General features: G+C 38.3%; 1 protein-coding gene across 1 annotated transcript in view; it reads right to left on the reverse strand.

Annotated features, from left to right (window-relative positions):
- Positions 1-20,000, reverse strand: part of LOC143032338 (cadherin-AgCad1-like) — a gene marked incomplete in the record, with an annotated part of 140,109 nt that overhangs the window by 18,056 nt on the left and 102,053 nt on the right. The window contains 8 exon segments of the mRNA XM_076196951.1: positions 318-412; positions 3,356-3,472; positions 4,097-4,260; positions 4,913-5,002; positions 6,836-6,977; positions 7,781-7,887; positions 15,615-15,765; positions 16,689-16,826. Of these exon segments, the coding sequence (XP_076053066.1) occupies positions 318-412; positions 3,356-3,472; positions 4,097-4,260; positions 4,913-5,002; positions 6,836-6,977; positions 7,781-7,887; positions 15,615-15,765; positions 16,689-16,826 (1,004 nt within the window).

Raw genomic sequence — 20,000 nt, forward strand, 5'->3', positions numbered from 1 at the left:
AAACAAGAAAGTGTTGGAGAAATTGTCGGTGAAGAAGATGGGAAATGAGAAATAGATTAAGGAAGGAGAGGTGAAATAGGAAATGCGTAGGAAAAGAAAACGGAGGATAGGAAAAGGAAAACGGATTAGGAGGAGGAAAAGGAAGTATATATGTGTATATATATATATATATATATATATATATATATATATATATATATATATATGTATCTTAGCATATATAATGGTAAGATATATATAATGTATTTCACGGTGAGAGAAGAATTCTCGGGTCCGGTCCGGGGATCAAATAACAGCTCCTCGGGGTTGCCACCTACATGAAGGGTTTGGAGATGTTCTCGGTGGCGCCGTGCCAGGTGAAGGTGTCGCCGGCGTAACACGTGTGCGAGTCGATCGCGTCCGCGTCATAACCCTGATGGCAGGAAAAAGGACGTCAAAAAAGAGAGAGAAATATATATATATATATATATATATATATATATATATATATATATATATATATATACATATATACATATATACATATATATATGTACAACACTGAATGGGTCCCAGTGATTAGAGATACATTTTAACAACCACAATTCACTTCAATTCTAAGCCATCAAAGGCCAACATGCTGAAATTGAAATGTGGTACTGCCCAGGACTCGAACCCGGCATCCTCATTACAAGTGCGACAGTGACTTACCAACTAGGCTATCAAGAGAGATCTCTTGATAGCCTAGTTGGAAAGTCACTGTCGCACTTGTCATGAGGATGCCGGGTTCGAGTCCTGGGCAGTACCACATTTCAATTTCAGCATGCTGGCCTTTGATGCCTTAGAATTAAAGTGCAGTGAGGTTGTTGAAATTATATATATATATATATATATATATATATATAAAAATATATATATATATATATATATATAGAGAGAGAGAGAGAGAGAGAAAGAGAGAAAGGCAATATACTATTTTCACATGTCAATGATTAGGAGAAAAAATAAAAGGAATTAGAATAATACATAAATGAAATAAAATACAATAAGAATGAAATAGAGCAGAATAGAATAGAATAAGATAAACGAAATTAAGACAAAATGAAAAAAAATAAATAAAATCAAAGAAAAGAAACCAAGCTGAAAATTAAATGAAATAAACCAAAACATAAAAAATGAGACAAAAAAACAAAACAAATAATTAATAAAAATAAAACAAAAAGCCTGCAGGGAGTCACTCATGAAAAAGTAAAAAAAAAAAAAAAAAAAAAAGTAAAAAATAAAAAAAGCCTTCCAACTCGAACTGAAATTTTTTCGTATGCACGAGGTGACTTGAAATTCAAATCATAAAGAGGGAGCGGAATACGTATCAGGATGAAGAGAGTTCCAGACCCTCACAAAAAGTTCAAAGAAAGAGAAAGAGAGTATTGTGGACTCTTCTAGGTCATCACACTGGCCAGCTTCCACGGGCTCTACCAACGCCGACCGTTGAGAGTTCGAGTGAGTTCAAACGTCTTCGTTTAGAATATTTGAATTTTCAAATATCAAATTATCTTTCCGTCGTATATAGCAAAACTGAATGATGAATTGAGAGATTATAAACGTATACGAATGGTAGGCATACTATTGAAATTCTCTTAGAGAAATCTAGATTTCTGCAAGCTAAGTCATATTCTAGTTACTCGAATGGAGGTTGGAGGTAGTATGCTCAGCGTGATAACCGCTTTCCATGAGTAGGGGGGACATAGTGAGGAATCTACGACAGGAGGCGCTGAGTAGCTGCGGCCGAAACCGCCACCTTTGCCCTAGGATGCGCTTAGGTAGGTAACAGTCACTGCTTGGAACCGGAGAGGAGTGCGGGATTCGAACCCACAACTAAGCGAATGTGAGACTCACAAAGGAGTAACAAAGAAAGGGAGAATGAAGTTCGTAGTCAACTAACTAACTAGTTCGATAGCTAACAAACTAACAATCTAAATAATCAACTAACTGGCTGGCTAACAAACTAACAAAATAACCAACTAACTAACTACTTAACTAAATAATTAAATAATCAACTGACCAACCAACCAACCAACCAACCAACCAACCAACCAACCAACCAACCAACTAACCAACCAACCAACCAACCAACCAACCAACCAACCAACCAACCAACCAACCAACCAACCAACCAACCAACCAACCAACCAACCAACCAACCAACCAGCTAACTAACTAACCAACCAGCTAAGCAAACAGTTAAATAACCAACTAACTCACCAATTAATTAACCATCCAACTAACCAACTAACTAATCAACTAACTAACTAACTAACCAACTAACCAACTAATCAACTGACTAACTAACTAACTAAACAACTAACCAACTAACTAACCATCCAACCAACCAACTAACTAATCAACTAACCAACTAATTAACCAACCAACTAACTAACTAACTAACTAACTAACTAACTAACCAACTAACCAACTAACCAACTAACCAACTAACCAACTAACTAACCAACTAACCAACTAACTAACTAACCAACTAACTAACTAACCAACTAACCGACTAACCGACTAACCGACTAACCGACTAACCGACTAACCGACTAACCGACTAACCGACTAACTAACCGACTAACTAACCGACTAACTAACCGACTAACTAACCGACTAACTAACCGACTAACCGACTAACCGACTAACCGACTAACCGACTAACCGACTAACCGACTAACCGACTAAACAACCAACAAAACAACCAACCAAACAACCAACCAAACAACCAATTAGCTAACTAAGAGAGAGAGAGAGAGAGAGAGAGAGAGAGAGAGAGAGAGAGAGTGGTCTACCAAGACAGCAACAAAGTGACTAAATAATGAAGATTGAAATCCTTAGGAAAAAAAAATAATAATAATGAATGTCTTAATTAAGGACTTAAGAGTAAGCTTTAGTACCTTAGGAATACCCTAAGCTAAGTTTGGGTATCCTATTTGTGTCGTAAGAATATATACAGAACAATTTATGTATCTATCTATATTTCTATCTATATATACCAAAAGCTTTTTCCCCCTTATAATAGAGGTAGCCAAATCAAAAGCTCCTCATGGATGACAGGTCATCCCTTGTATCCAGCCCACTCCCCTTGGTCAGAAGTAATGCAGCAAGGCCGCTTCACTTAATCGGCGACCACTCCCCCTCCCCGTCCCCTTATGCAGAAAAAGAGAAGACGGGGAGAAATCCCTTCGGGCTGCGTCAAGATATCTTTAACACATAAGCACGACCTAGCCCCTCCACTCGTCACTGTAGAAGCAGAACTGACACAAATAATGTAAACGGGGAAAGAAAGAAGATCCACTGGGAATCGTGAATTCTCGTTTTTGTTTACCTTGAAGGCTTCTGGGATGATTTTACTTGTGACGTCAGATTCCAGAAATGACGTCAGCACGACGTCAGACCGAAAGGAAGGCGAGACATCATTGATGTCTTTAACTACCACCGTTAGCTGAAAAAGAAATGAAACCCATTCATGCTCAGTGATCACTCTGCAGACTTTATTCTTGCTGCTCTCATGCAATTTCATTCATTTGAAGGAAGCCCCAGAAAGGACTTGATGGCAGTAAATTCATTGAGTATTAGCCAGAATTGAATTCTTAAAGTCTTTACCGGGCACGAATGAATAAAGCATAAGATATTGTTGTGTAGAGAAAGTGAAAAAGACACACACGCGCGCGCACGCTCAGAGAGAGAGAGAGAGAGATAGAGAAAGAGAGAGAGAGAGAGAGAGAGAGAGAGAGAGAGAGAGAGAGAGAGAGAGAGAGAGAGAGAGAGAGAGAGAGAGAGAGAGAGAGAGAGAGAGAGAGAGAGAGAGAGAGAGAGAGAGAGAGAGAGAGAGAGAGAGAGAGAGAGAGAGAGAGAGAGAGAGAAAGAGAGATTGAGAGATGTGTTTACATATTGCCATGTACTGTGTACTACTGTGCACACCCGTACCTTCTACTTTGCGTCTTTAACCTAATCTATTCCTTCCATTTCCTACCACCTTTCCTTCTTCACCTCTTCTTTCCCCTCCCCTCCCCTCCGTTTTCCACTACCTCTTCATCTTCCCCCCTCCTTTTCCCCCTTCCGTTACCTCAAGGGTCATGTTCCCGGTGGGGGCTTCGCTCGGTTTGTTGAACTTGTTGGACGTGACAACGTTGAGGGAATACCTATCGGTTTCCTCCCGGTCCAGGGTGGTATTCTCTTTGAGACTGAGACTCGGCGACGTTTCCTCTTGGATCCTGAAGACCGGAGAGTCTGTCGAACACAGAAGAGGTGTTACAGAGGAGGCAATGGGAGTCTCATTCTCTCTCTTGAGGTATAGCAAAGAAACACTGGCTATCCCTGGGCGGGACTCGAACTCGGATCGTTGAATTAGTGGTCGACAACGGTACCAGTGTGTGTGTGTGTGAGTGCGTATGTGTGTGTGTGCGTGTGTGTGTGTGTGTGTGTGTGTGTGTGTGTGTTCACTTGGTCTTTGGATCACGTGTTGGACTCGTGATCGACAGTTATTTCCCTCCTAGAAGAGAGCTCAGAGCTTGTAGGTCCGATCTATGGGTAATGCTATGACCTTGCACACACACACACACCCAGCTCCCCGCCCACGAGAGTCAGAGTAACGACCCGAGGCACAGCGATACCGAAATAATTTCGGCCCTGGGCAGGATTCGAACTGGGTACTGGGAGCATGTGGTGTCGCATGTGGTGTCGCATGTGGTGTGTGTACGTGTATCTGTGTATGTGTATGCGTATGTGAGTGTGTGTACGTGTATCTGTTCATGTGTATATGCATGTATGTGTATGTGTATATGTATGTGTATGTGTATGTGTATGTGTATGTGTATGTGTGCGTGTATGTGTATATGTATGTGTATATGCATATTATTTTACATTAATATAATCAGTTTACCTGGCACAAGCATATAATATATGATGTCATCCCCACCGGTGTCGAAGTCCTTTGCTTCTGTGAAAGCTGCGTTTACGTCGGTGTTGTTTTCTGTAACACAAAAATGTGCTGAAAGAACGAAGAAGTTATGTGCAATTTTTTTTTTTTTATATATATATATAGATTTGCAGTAATCAAAAAGCTGTAGTTGGGTAGCACCAGAGGGAGAAGAGTCCAAACGCCAGAGTCCAAACGCTATAAGAGAGAGAAGAATCCAAACGCCAGTATCTGATCTGACTTGGCGCTTAGGAAGAAGGATGTGGCTTGTATGTTGATATGGTATTAATAGATGAATAAATAAATTAATTTATTAATAGATAAATAAATAGAAAGATAAGATATATATAAACAAATAAAATATAAATAAACAAATGAAATATAAATAAACGAATAAAAATAGATAAACAAATAAATTAATAAGCTAAATGATTAATTAATCAACAATCAATCAATCAACAAATTTTTTCATTTACTTATTCATTAATCTATTCATTTACTTATTTATCTATTTGTTTGTTAATTTGTTTATTTCTACATTTATTGTTGTTTGTTTATTAATTTATTTATCATATTTTTATTTATCAATTTGTTTATTCACTCATTTATTTATTATTTTCTTTTTATTTACTTATTTATGTAGTTAGTTGTGTATTAATTTATTTGTTTATAAATTTATTCTTTAACTTATTTATTAATCCATTTACCCATTTATTTATTTATTTATTTATTTATTTATTTATTTATTTATTTATTTATTTATCTATTCACATATTTAGTTATCTATGTATTTATCTATTTATCTATTTCTTTCTTTATTTATATATTTTTTTATCTATTCACCTATTTATTTGCTTATTTATTCATGTACTCATTCATTTGCTTTAAGTAGTCCATTGAAGGTTATTTTAATAGATTCTTTCAGTGGATAACTCTGCCAATACCCATTAGCTTTTCCATTGAAGGTTATTTTAATAGATCCTTTCAGTAAGGTAACTCCCTATACAGTGGATAACTCTGCCAATACCCATTAGCTTTTCCATTGAAGGTTATTTTAATAGATCCTTTCAGTAAGGTAACTCCCTATACAGTGGATAACTCTGCCAATACCCATTAGCTTTTCCATTAAAGGTTATTTTAATAGATCCTTTCAGTAAGGTAACTCCCTATACAGTGGATAACTCTGCCAATACCCATTAGCTTTTCCATTGAAGGTTATTTTAATAGATCCTTTCAGTAAGGTAACTCCCTATACAGTGGATAACTCTGCCAATACCCATTAGCTTTTCCATTGAAGGTTATTTTAATAGATCCTTTCAGTAAGGTAACTCCCTATACAGTGGATAACTCTGCCAATACCCATTAGCTTTTCCATTGAAAGTTATTTTAATAGATCCTTTCAGTAAGGTAACTCCCTATACAGTGGATAACTCTGCCAATACCCATTAGCTTTTCCATTAAAGGTTATTTTAATAGATCCTTTCAGTAAGGTAACTCCCTATACAGTGGATAACCCTGCCAATACCCATTAGCTTTTCCATTGAAGGTTATTTTAATAGATCCTTTCAGTAAGGTAACTCCCTATACAGTGGATAACCCTGCCAATACCCATTAGCTTTTCCATTGAAGGTTATTTTAATAGATCCTTTCAGTAAGGTAACTCCCTATACAGTGGATAACTCTGCCAATACCCATTAGCTTTTCCATTAAAGGTTATTTTAATAGATCTTTTCAGTAAGGTAACTCCCTATACAGTGGATAACCCTGCCAATACCCATTAGCTTTTTACTTACCCTTCGCAAGAGTGATCCATTCATCTTGCGGCACCCCTTCGCTAGCGAAGAGACCCTGAGGATCAAAGAGTTGTTGTCATCAAAGATCACCTACCTTCCATAGAAATCTCAAGTTTACAGTTTTTATCTCCTTCGCAGAAGAATGGCTCCCATTCTGATGTATCCTTCACCTCCACGACGATCCAGGACTCTGTCTTCAGCTGAGGTTCCCCGTGGTCCTCCACAGTCAGTGATAACTGTTGGGGAGGGAGGGTTTTTATCAACAAAGGCGCCCTTAAGGAGCACGCACACCGACGCAACCGTGAATAAAAAAGTTGCGTGAAATCGGTCGCAACGGATACATACCCTCTGTGAAAGCAGTATTCCCTGTACGTTTGCCCACTAGCAATCAGGTATCTACATTTCTGAAACAACAAGGAGAGGCCATACAGTACAGGGAATACTGCTTTCACAGAATGTAGGTATCCATTACGATCGGTTTCATGCGACTGGTTGCGTGGTTGTGCAAGCTGCATTAGTTTCTCCTCAATCCTCGCAGGGGAAATTGATTGCACGAGTTTTATGTTGTCAGTATCTAGGGAATTTTAGCAACGCCTCTATGGACCAGAGGCACATAAGATCTTTCGTGGTTGGAGGTTGATTTCCATAAAAAAAATCACCTCTTCGGCACGATATTGTCCTCAAAGACAGCTCTGGTAATACCCGACAGACACTCTTCCACAGTTATTTCCGATGGAGCTTGAGATAGTTAAAGCTACTTGAGTAATCATGGTGTCAACATGAGGTTAGCTAGGCTGCTTTGTGAATTGCTGTTGGTGCTTACATAGACCCTCCCTTTAAACATACCCTCCCTTTACGAACAGAAATAATTTTTATAGGGAATGAAGGGAAAGGACATTATTGGAAATTAGAACTTATAATTTGGAACGGGGGAAGAGGAAAAACGAAGATAAGGGGAGGGGTGGGGTGGGAATCTGAAGACAGGGGATTGGGTGGGATTCTGGTTTTTTGATGGACCAAAAGGTCTCTCAGTACTCACGTTGTAGTGGGATCCTCGCTCCCTGTCGACTTTTTCCTTGAACACCAGGTGGAACTTTTGGTCAGGTGTTTTCTCCACTTTGAAGACCTCTCGTTTCTCAAGGATGGCTTTTGTGTCAATGGCGGTGGTGGATATGTTGGCGGTGATGAAAATGACGGTGGTGGCATTATCGGTGATGGTAGTGGTGTAGCGGTGCCGAAGGCAGTGGTGACAGTGGTGGTTGTTGGGGTTGTAGTCATGGTGATGGTGGGGATTGTGGTGGTCGTGGTTGTATTGTTCATAGTGGTCGTGATTGTGGTTGTAGACGTACTCGAAGTGGGGTTAGTAGTAGTGGTAGTGTTGGTAGTGGTAGTCGTAGTGGTCGTTGTGGTAATGGGGATGGTAGTCGTAGTGAGGGTAGTTTATGGAGGTTGTTGTAGTAGCAGTGGCAGTCGTAGTTGTTTTGGTCATGATTGTTGTTGGTGGTAGTCATGGGGGTCGTCGTGATGGTTGAGTTAGTTTTGGTGGTTGTAGTGGCAGTAGTTGTAATCGTGACGGAGATTTGAGTGGTGAGGTTTTGGTGATGGAGGTGTTAGTGATGATGGTGGTGATGGTAATGGTTTTAATGATGAACACGGGAGAGATAAAGTAAATATAGAAGTGAGAATGGGATAATGTTTGTAACCACGAAACACTTAAATTTATTGACAAATACAAACATGAATAATTGCAAACATACAAGCAATCACACAACATAAACGTACGTACACATACACACACACACACACACACACACACACACACACACACACACACACACACACACACACACACACACACACACACACACACACACACACACACACACACACACACACGCACACATATACACGCTGACACGTGAGCAAGCGCGTATACGCACACAAATAATTATGCACACGTGGAAGCACACAAACAGCAATTTGCAAGCAAGGACACATGTACACAAATGTACACTTGAATCACGCACGCACACATCAAAGATTACGTACTCCATCACAACCTTGAAAATGGGAGGCGAGGAGGTGTGGTGGCCGTGTACTCTCTGAAAGTTCTAAATGCCTCTGAGTTACCCGTCGACATCCCTGAGAGCCTAGAAACCATATGGTTGCGGTTAACCCCCCCCCCTCACACCCTCGCCACACAGCCTTCAACATTGTGTGTAGTGTAACCCCCTCCCCCTCCACGAGCTCCATCGGCCGACGCTTTGGTGGATCACATTATTAGTACAGCAGACAGTCTCAGGGCCAAATACCCCGGTGCTAGGCTGGTCCTATGTGGGGATTTCAATGAGTTAGATACCAGTGATATTCAAGAACATCTACATATATCACAACACGTCAACTTCCCCACACATGGCACCAACACGCTTGACCTCATTCTTAGTGACAGGAGTGAACTGTACCTCCCCCCGCAACCCCTCCCCCAAGTTGGTCGGTCCACCCATTCGTCCATTCTGTGGTTACCGGCTGGCACGACTTCGTTGGCACTCAGCACCACCACCCGCCTTCACAGGTCCATTCCCGACTCACACTTGCGTGAATTTGGACAATGGATTACTCAACATCCATGGACAGATGTGCTCGTAGTGGAGGGAGTCCAGGAGAAATGGGACAACTATATCAGTATAATTACGCAGGCCTTCCATCGTCATTTCCTTTTGAAGCAAATGCGAACGCACTCAGCCGATGCCCCATGGATTAAGAGACTGATTCAACAGCGTGCTAAAGCTTTTTACACTGACATAAACCTTTTTAGACAACGCCGGAATAAAGTCATAATGGAAATAAAAAGAGACAAGAAGATGTACTACCCCAGCAAGATTAAGCACTTACAGCAGAAAAGCAGCATGTGGTTTAGCAGGGTCAAAAGCTAACGTTACTCCCATAGAGCTAGCTAACGTTACTTCCATAAAGCTAGCTAACGTTATTCCCATATTCAAAAAAAGTTACAAAAAGAAACCAAATAACTATAAGCCTATAAGTTTGACTTCAATCGTAGGAAAAATAATGGAAACTATCATCAGAGATGCTATCGAACATCATTTAGAAAGTAACCGTTTGATAAATGATAGCCAGTATGGTTTCAGACGGAAACGTTCTTGCGTGACTAACTTACTCGAATTCTACAGCACATTTATCTCGAATTATGACAAAATAAACAATACAGATTTAATATATCTAGACTTTGCAAAAGCTTTTGATACCGTCCCACACGAAAGACTACTAAATTAGCTTCACACGGAATAAGTGGTAGCTTATTAAGTTGGACTAGTAATTGGTTGAATGATCGAAAACAGAGAGCTGTTTTAAATGGAAAAACTTCTAGATGGAAAAATGTTACAAGTGGATTTCCTCAGGGTTCCGTTCTTGGGCCACTTCTATTCATAGTATATATAAATGATATAGACCATGGACTAAAATCTACTGTTTCCAAATTTGCTGATGATACAAAACTGTGCGGAATGGCAAATGATCACTTAAATCAATTTGATATTCAAGAAGATTTAGATAAATTACAGCAATGGTCTGAAAAGTGGCTAATGAAATTTAACATAAGTAAATGCAAGGTAATGCATATAGGTAAAAATAACAGTAAGTACGATTACAAGTTATTTGGAAATTCGTTAACAAAAGTGGATAGTGAAAAAGATCTCGGCGTAATTATCAGTAACGATCTCAAATCATTCAAGCAGTGTATTTCAGTCTCTGAGAAAGCAAATAAGATTGCGCGATCTTTTGATTTCAAAAGTCCATTACTCATTAACAAACTATATAAATCGTTAGTTCGTCCACATTTGGAATATGCTGTTTCCGTATGGTCACCGAATCTCATTAAAGACATTGACAGACTGGAACAAGTACAACGGCGAGCCACAAAACTGATTCCAAATATCAAAAATAAATCATACGAAAATCGACTAAAACATATGAATCTGTTTTCCCTAAAAAAGCGTAGACTCAGAGGTGACTTGATACAGGTCTTTAAAATTCTAAAGGGAATTGACATCAAAAGTGACAACATTTTCACATTTAATGAAAATCAGACAAGAAACAATGGTCTCAAACTGCCCGGAAATAGATTCAATTTGGAAGTAGGTAGAAACAACTTTGCCAACCGTGTAGTTAATGAATGGAATATACTTCCTGCTCAGGTAGTGCAATGTAGTTCAGTTCGAAGCTTTAAGAATCATTTAGATAAGCACCTAAGCAAGATGCTGTAATGATTATAATTTATTTTATATTATTTGTTTTTGTTTTGTTATCATTTGTCTATTTGATTTTCATCTATTATTAGTTATATGTCAATTCATCATTATTTACTATTTACCTGTTTTTTTATTATCTAACTATACCTATGCATTTATTTATGTATTTCATTTGTTATTTACATTATTATAGTTTTTATTTATTTATTCACTATCATTATGATTTTTTTTTCGCATCCGACCTAGATATGGACCAAAAGGTCTCCTGTCGGCATGTTCCACCTTTGTAATCCTTTGTAATCTTTTGTGTGGTATGAGGCAGGCATCTGACATACCCCTCTAGTCACAACTCCCACCAGCTCTTGCGGTTGAGCAAGTAAATGACCATTTCGCCTCCATCTGTCAAACGCTGCCCAGCATTAACTTCTCTCTCCTCCCTGCCTTCCTCCCTTCCCCTTCTCCCCCCACAGTACATGTTTTTCAAGTTGTAAAGAAGCTCGCTAGATCAAATGAAACTTTGTCGTGAATTTGCTCGCGAATTTGCCATCCCGATCTGTTCAATAACCAACGCCTCAATTAAGCAGAGCAAATGTCCCACGGATTGGAAGACAGGCTTCATTACTTCCATCCCCAAATCTTCCAATCCCCAATCCTTTAGTAATCTCAGACCCATTACTATCACTCCCATTCCTAGTCTTATTTGTGAGGATTTCGTCTTCGAGTGGGCATACTCCAAAGTCAGCAAATTCATTGATGCCCAACAGTTTGATAACATGAAAACATCCTCCACCACTCACTATCTTATCAGCTTCCTTGGCTTTATCTATAAAAATCTCGAGCAGCGCAAAACTTTACTTGCAGTGGTGTTCATTGAATTCAAGAAAGCCTTCTATCTTGTAGATCATACCACTATCACCACCAAAGCCATCCACCTTGGCCTTTCTACCTCCTTGGTGGCTTGGCTGTCTGACTTCCTGGCGGACCGTTATCAAGCTGTCAGATATCAGGGACGCGTCTCTGCAGTCCAGCATCTCTCCTGTGGGGTACCTCAGGGAACAAGAATGGGGCTAGTGTGTTTCCTGATACTCATCAACGATGCCCTGGGAGACACACCGCACAGGTGGAAATATGTTGATGACTGCACGGTGGGGATCCCTATGTCCAACACTGACCTGAACTACGAACCACTGCAGGACACGCTGGACAAGCTACACACATGGACAATTCACAACAAAGTCTCCCTAAACCGCAAGAAAACTGTGGTAATGCACTTCCAAATCTCCAATGATGCTCTACCCCCTCCCCTGCTGACAAATGACGGCCAACCCCTGCGAGTGGTCCAGTCAACAAGTTGACCTGGAAGGAGAACACCGCCAACACAGTCAGGGCAGCCTCCTATAAGCTGTATAGGCTGTGTCGTCTGAGTTCATTAGGGGCACAGGCTGAAGACCTCAAGACCATCTACATTTCCTTCATTTTACACAAGTTGATGTACGCATCAACCTCCTGGACCTCCTCACTCACTATGACGCAGCAGCGTCAGCTGGAGAAAGTGCAGAAAAGAGTCTGTCGCACAATCCTTGGCAAAGATTACACCACCTACCAGCACGCTCTCACCACACTAGGACTACCCACCCTTGCTGACCGCCATCTTCAGAGTCTGAGGTCGTTTGCGGTCACTCTGGTTAAACATCTTCGGTACAGGTACCATGACCACGGCTGCAGGTGCAGCACCATGATTCCATCAAGCTAATCAAAGCAAGTACCGACCGGTATAAGAAGAGCCCCATACCGACATTTGTGGACTTAATCAACAACAAGAATTTACATTGTTGTACTGTACACCTATTACTTAGCTTACTGTTTTTGTCTATTTTTTTTAATGCTTGTAACAATATCTTTTCACTGTCATCGTTTTATATTGTTATAATTTTGTAGGATGTATATTTTCAGCAAAAATGCTGGTATACCCAATAAACCGTTGATTATTATTATCATTATTATTATTATTATTATTATTATTATTATTATTATTATTATTATTATTATTATTATTATTATTATTATTATTATTATTATCATTATTATTATTATTATTATTATTATCATCATTATTATCATCATTATTATCATCATTATTATCATTATTATCATTGTTATCATTATCATTATTATTATTATTATTATTATTATTATTATTATTATTATTATTATTATTATCTGTTATTATCATTACTATTTTCTATTACTATTATTGTTATTATCATTATTAAAATAATAATTATTATTATTATCATTATTATTACTGTTATCATTATTATTATTACTATTACTATTATTATTATTATTATTATTATTATTATTATTATTATTATTAGTATTATTATTATTAGTATTATTATTATTATTATTATTATTATTATTATTATTATTATTATTATTATTATTATTATTATTATTATTATTATTATTATTATTATTATTATTATTATTATTATTATTATCATTACACACACACACACACACACACACACACACACACACACACACACACACACACACACACACACACACACACACACACACACACACACACACACACACACACACACATACACACACACACACACACACACATACACACATACACACACACACACACACACACACACACACACACACACACACACACACACACACACACACACAGACACATACATACACACACACACACACACACACACACACACACACACACACACACACACACACACACACACACACACACACACACACACACACACACACACACCCTCTCTCCCTCCCCTTCCTTCCTTTCTCTCTCTATGCACTCTCTTCCTCCCTTTCTCTCTTCATCCCTTTCTTTTCCTTTTTCCACACCCGTCTCTTCTTTTCTTTCTCATGCGTTCCTCTCCCTCCCTCGCTTCCTTTACTCCCTCTCTTTCCTCCCTCTTTTCCTTCCGCGTCTCTCCTTTCGTTTACTCCACGTACTTCCTCCTTCCCTCTCATTCCATTCCATTCCCATACATAGATTATATTGGCCGAGTTCATAAATTAGAGAGAGAGAGAGAGAGAGAGAGAGAGAGAGAGAGAGAGAGAGAGAGAGAGAGAGAGAGAGAGAGAGAGAGAGAGAGAGAGAGAGAGAGAGAGAGAGAGAGAGAGAGAGAGAGAGAGAGAGAGAGAGAGAGAGAGAGAGAGAGAGAGAGAGAGAGAGAGAGAGAGAGAGAGAGAGAGAGAGAGAGAGAGAGAGAGAGAGAGAGAGAGAGAGAGAGAGAGAGAGAGAGAGAGAGAGAGAGAGAGAGAGAGAGAGAGAGAGAGAGAGAGAGAGAGAGAAGGAGAGAGAGAGAGAGAGAGAGAGAGAGAGAGAGAGAGAGAGAGAGAGAGAGAGAGAGAGAGAGAGAGAGAGAGAGAAGGAGAGAGAGAGAGAGAGAGAGAGAGAGAGAGAGAGAGAGAGAGAGAGAGAGAGAGAGAGAGAGAGAGAATGTGAGATTTAAAGAGTTCGAAGAATAAATATTTCTTCATTTTTTATATATATTCAATCTAGTTAACACAGTTGTGTAACATGGAACCAGTTATATAATTAAATTTCTGTAAATGTTTATAAACACACAGACACATACAGACACTCAAACACAGACACACACGCACAGATACACACACACACACACACACACACACACACACACACACACACACACACACACACACACACACACACACACACACACACACACACACACACACACACACACACACACACACACACACACACACAGAATGTTATATGAACTCTTTTGCAGACGACGCAAAACTACTAAAGAAAGTAAGTACAAAAAAAGACTGTGAATCGCTACAGAGAGACGTGAAAAAAGTGTGGGAATGGAGCCAAAAGTGGTAAGTGAACTTCAACATTAAGAAATGTAGTATAATAGAGTTCGGAAAAAATAAGAGAGAATATCAGGACAATATAAAATCGGTACAAAGGAAGTAACGAAGGTTCCGAAAAGGACGTAGGAGTAATAATCAGCGAAGACATGATCCCCAAATAAGGATATAAACAAAATAGTCGGAGAAACCTACCATTTACTAAGATCAATAAAAGTGTCTTTTAATTATCTGTATGAAATAATAGTAAAAAAGACATTAGTCACACTGATAATACCAAGATTGGAGTACGCTGCGACACTATGGACACCCAGTACAAAACAAGAATATAAGGAAATTAGAAAAATTGAGATACGAACAAAGATTATCTAAACTGGAACTACGAACCCTGGAACAAAGAAAAGAAAGAAGAGATCTATTGGTCATTTACAGAATCATGAAAGGCATGGAAGTCCTTGACAAAGAGTACTTATTAAAGTGGGATAAAAGAAAAACAAGGGGGCATGAAAAGAAATTCAAAAAGGATAGTTATAGAAGAGATTTGAAAAAATATAGTTTTCCAGAGAGTGGTGGATGTCTGGAACAAATTGGGCGATTCAAGAGTGTGTGCAAACACCATACAAGAATTTAAGAACAAACTTGATAGCTTCCTTTCCCGTATAATACAACTAGGTAATAAATACACACACACAATGTACTTACCACCTTGAATGTCGGTCTTTTCCCAGTCAATAGTGACTGTAAGTTCCCCGTTGACTTCTGACGTGTCGCCATCTTCGACCACGAAGGTGACATATCCAAGGGTTGGATTCGAAGATGTACAGAGTACCAAGTCTTCAGGATCTCCTTCATTCTGGTGAAATGTTAGTTATTGTCTCTATATACAAATACTTGTTTTTTTAGTTTTTTAGTTTTTGCATTTGTTTATTTGCTTATTCATTATCTTTGATCCGATTTTCTTATGGAAAGGACCTTCAGGAAATACGTTCCCCCCCATGTAATTTAGTATATGTATTTGGCCAAATTCGTCGTGTCCCGCTTCATCGAACATTGTGGTCAAAATGCACTAATTTAGAAACCCAATTTCAGTTGTGTCTTTGCAGTACTTGCTTTTCCTACTTCGTTTTTTGTTTGAGTAGAAACGACTTCGATTACAATATTCTAGACTTCCATAAGAACATTTCAATAATGTGTCTAACATTATAGGTTAAAATTTTCTTAGTTCGTCATTCAGGTTCTTACTATATGACGTAAAAGTAATTTGACTTTTGGAAATCTGAAAAACGAAAGATCGCAACCGAAGCCGTTTCTACTCAAATCAGGTAGCAAAAGCAAGTAGCATGCTAGCGAGAAATGCCTAGTGTGCCACCACCGTTACTTCGAATATTCTTTCATTTGTTTGTCATTTGCCAATGTAGATGAACAGAAGAATAAAATGAAGAATTTACATGAAACAAGATTACATAAAGAAGAAGTGCAGAACGGGGAGCTAGAATGCCTTTATCTCCATCGAAATTAACTTGGTGTCGAGTTATGACCAATTTGGTTAAGTTTTCTTTCCTCGGATCAGGAGACTCATCCTTTGATCTCGAGAGGTTCCTCAAAGAATTCACTTGGAAAACAACGACCACTTGAGAACCCACAACGGCTTTTACGAGGTTCAGAGATCGCACATATGGAGAAACATGTTGGTACCAATGACGGGCGTAACGCCTACTACTGGGAGTTGAAATAAGAAGAAAGTAAGAGATCGAACAGATAAACAACAGGACGTACCTCTGTCACGTAAACCACAGCACTCTGTTGCTCGAGACAGCCTTCCATCACGAGGTGGGGCTCGCTGTCATTCTCATCCAAAATTATAACGTCAAAGTAATCCTCGGAAGAATTCGGGACGTCTCCATAGTCCGTCGCCTGGAAGGTGGTAAGGGTTGTAAGGGTTGTGGAAACTGCCAGGGTGGTTAGAGGTTGTAGGGTTGTTAAGATTATTAAAATCTTAGGGTTCTTAGGGCTCTTATGTTTAGATGCATTGCCTGGAACCCGAGCAATGTGGCGGGGGAGGGGTGTTCCTTCTTCCATGAGGTAATAAGTTGGGTGTTGCATGGGCACAGGGTAGTTATATGCACTGAATCGGTCACATACACCCTTGTAAAGGGGTAAAGTCCTTTTGCTATTATGTATTTATGTATGTGAAGGACTACTATTACACAGGACGTGCGCACCCAGATCCCTGGTTCCGCTAGCGGAGGCCATTGCTTTCTTTGTAACCTAACATTTTATATTGGACAAATAGATCAAAACTAGAAACCTAACATTGTATATAGGACAAATATATTAACTATTGACCTATTCAATGCAGTATAAGTTAATATAAACTTTTATATTGAAATGAGAAACTATTTTTAAGGCACTGTTATGCTTTGAAATGCAAATTTTAGCCGGCCTTAACAGGTATTATTGTATGAGGTTAGTGGACACCAGGGTTGGCGATTTTTTTATGCTTTTAAAAATATACAAAAAAAAAATTGATTTTTTTATTTAAATCAGATTTATTTGATTTAAATAGTTTTTTTTTATAGATTTTAAATATCGTGGGATTACTATCTGATATGCGATCTGATTGCTAAAGGACATTTTTAGCATATCAATATAAGGACCAGTGTTATATAGACTTGCTATAATTATACAAGGAACGGTATAAGCTGTATGTGAGGACGGTATGCTCAGGTTCACTCGATTCCTTAAAGACTTTTCTCATCTTGGTGACATTTGCTGCATTGTCTGTCACAACGCTTCCAAAGTGACAACCAAAACCTTCTTCAGCCTTCTTGATCGAATTTTGTACAAGTTGTAGAAGATATTCAGCAGTGTGAGGTTTCCTTGATGTGTATATTGTGTCAGCTAAATAAATCTGACCAGTGGATGTTGTTAGAGTGACACATATTATGGGTTCATTATGGATGTTAGACCACCCATCAATTGAAAGACATACAGTTTCATTATTCAGGTCATCTGCACACTTTTTATATTCCTTTTCATACACAAGATCCAAGTACTTATCGGCAATATCTTTTCTGGATGGAGGAATATAACCTGGCCTCAGGTTCTGAACCATCTTCAGAAACTGAGGATGCTGAAGAAGACGAAATGGTGAATTTGCAGCAAATATAATTCTTACAACTTCTTTGTCGAGATTTTCCTTTTGAGAGGCTGAAGTTTTTATCATAAATCTGTCCAAAGATGTTGATGACTTTCTTTTAGATGAAAATTATTTAGCAGAAGTGGCACCTGTGGAGGAGTCTGACAGTGACATTTTTAATGGTGGAGTCAGGTTTGCAGATAATTCAGGTGGAGCCGATGATAATGGGATTGAAGCTGTTGATACAGATCCTGAAATGGAAACAGAAAAATTTAGCTTATTGCATAATTTATAAATGAATAAATAAATTAATGAATACAGTGTGATTTAGGCTACTTTTGAGTACAGTAGCTATTTTTTTAGATAATGATCATATTCACACAAGCTACTAAATTATTGGAAATAATTAACAGGATATGAAATAGGTGGGCTTGGAATTCAGCCCACACAGGATTCAGTCCACTTTTAAATTCACTAAAAATAATAGGTTAGTTGGGTTAGGTTAGGCTAAATCCCTTTGGGCTGAATCTTATGTGGGCTGAATTCCAATGGAACTTATGAAATATATTACACAATGTTGAATGAAATGAATAACAATCATCTAGACCCCAAAGTTGAGTGGATACAGTATATTATAGTGATATAGTCATTACCCAAATTTAGAAGTAATGAAGTTGAAGTATAATCTCTTTAGGCCTTCACATTTTTATTGCACATGCTCTCCATTGTTCACCAAATTTATATAGGTGCGTATGAAAAGGGAGAAATGCACACAATATAAGTAAAATTATTTACCTGGGTCATAAATTTCTTCTTCTGTATACTGTGGCTGACCTTGGCATTTATCTCTGTGAGATTTTAATCTTGACACAATACCCTGTAGTTCCTGGCTGCAGTCTTTGCATTTAGCTCGGTACCCTTTGCCAGAAGTTGTTGGTAGTTTTACAAGATAATTCCAGATAGGATAACTTTTTCTGCCTGAAGGAACCACTCTGCCAGGTCCAGAAGACATCCTTTCTGGTTGATTCCAAAGCAGCAACTGACTCAGTGAGAAGCTGCTTACCTAGAACAAGTTTCAACAAGAATCTTGTTGAAACTTGTTGTGGGCTGCACAGGCTGCACATGTAGGATTATACCGTTCCTTGTATACTTGTGGCAAGTCTATATAACACTGCTCCTTATATTGATATGCTAAAAATGTCCTTTAGCAATCAGATCGCATATCAGATAGCAATCCCATAATATTTAAAATCTATTAAAAAATCTATTTAAATCAAATAAATCTGTTTAAAAAAAATCGATTTTCTATATTTCTTAAAAAGATACAAAAAAATCGCCAACCCTGGTGTCCATGAACCTCATACAATAATACCTGTTAAGTCCGGCTAAAATTGGCATTTCAAAGCATAACAATGCCTTAAAGATAGTTTCTTATTTCACTATAACAGTTTATATTAACTTATACTGCATTGAATAAGTCAATAGTTGATATATTTGTCCTATATACAATGTTAGGTTTCTAGTTTTGATATACAGTATTTGTCCAATATAAAATGTTAGGTTACAAAGAAAGCAATGGCCTCCGCTAGCGGATCCAGGGATCTGGGTGCGCACATCCTGTGTAATAGTAGTCCTTGATGTATGTATGTATGTATGTATGTATGTATGTATGTATGTATGTATGTATGTATGTATGTATGTATGTATGTATGTATGTATGTATGTATGTATGTGTGTATGTATGTATGTATATATGCATGTATGTATGTATGTATGTATGTATGTATGTATGTATGTATGTATGTATGTATGTATGTATGTATGTATGTATGTATGTATGTATGTATGTATGTATGTCTTTATTTATGCATGTATGTAGGGGTGTTTGTATGTATATAAGGCTTTTAGAGTTACTAGGGTTGTTAATATTATTTGGTTATTAGAATTCC

This window comes from Oratosquilla oratoria, chromosome 1, assembly GCF_046742065.1.
Source record: "Oratosquilla oratoria isolate Oo_2021 chromosome 1, ASM4674206v1, whole genome shotgun sequence".
Taxonomy (NCBI): Eukaryota; Metazoa; Arthropoda; class Malacostraca; order Stomatopoda; family Squillidae; genus Oratosquilla; species Oratosquilla oratoria.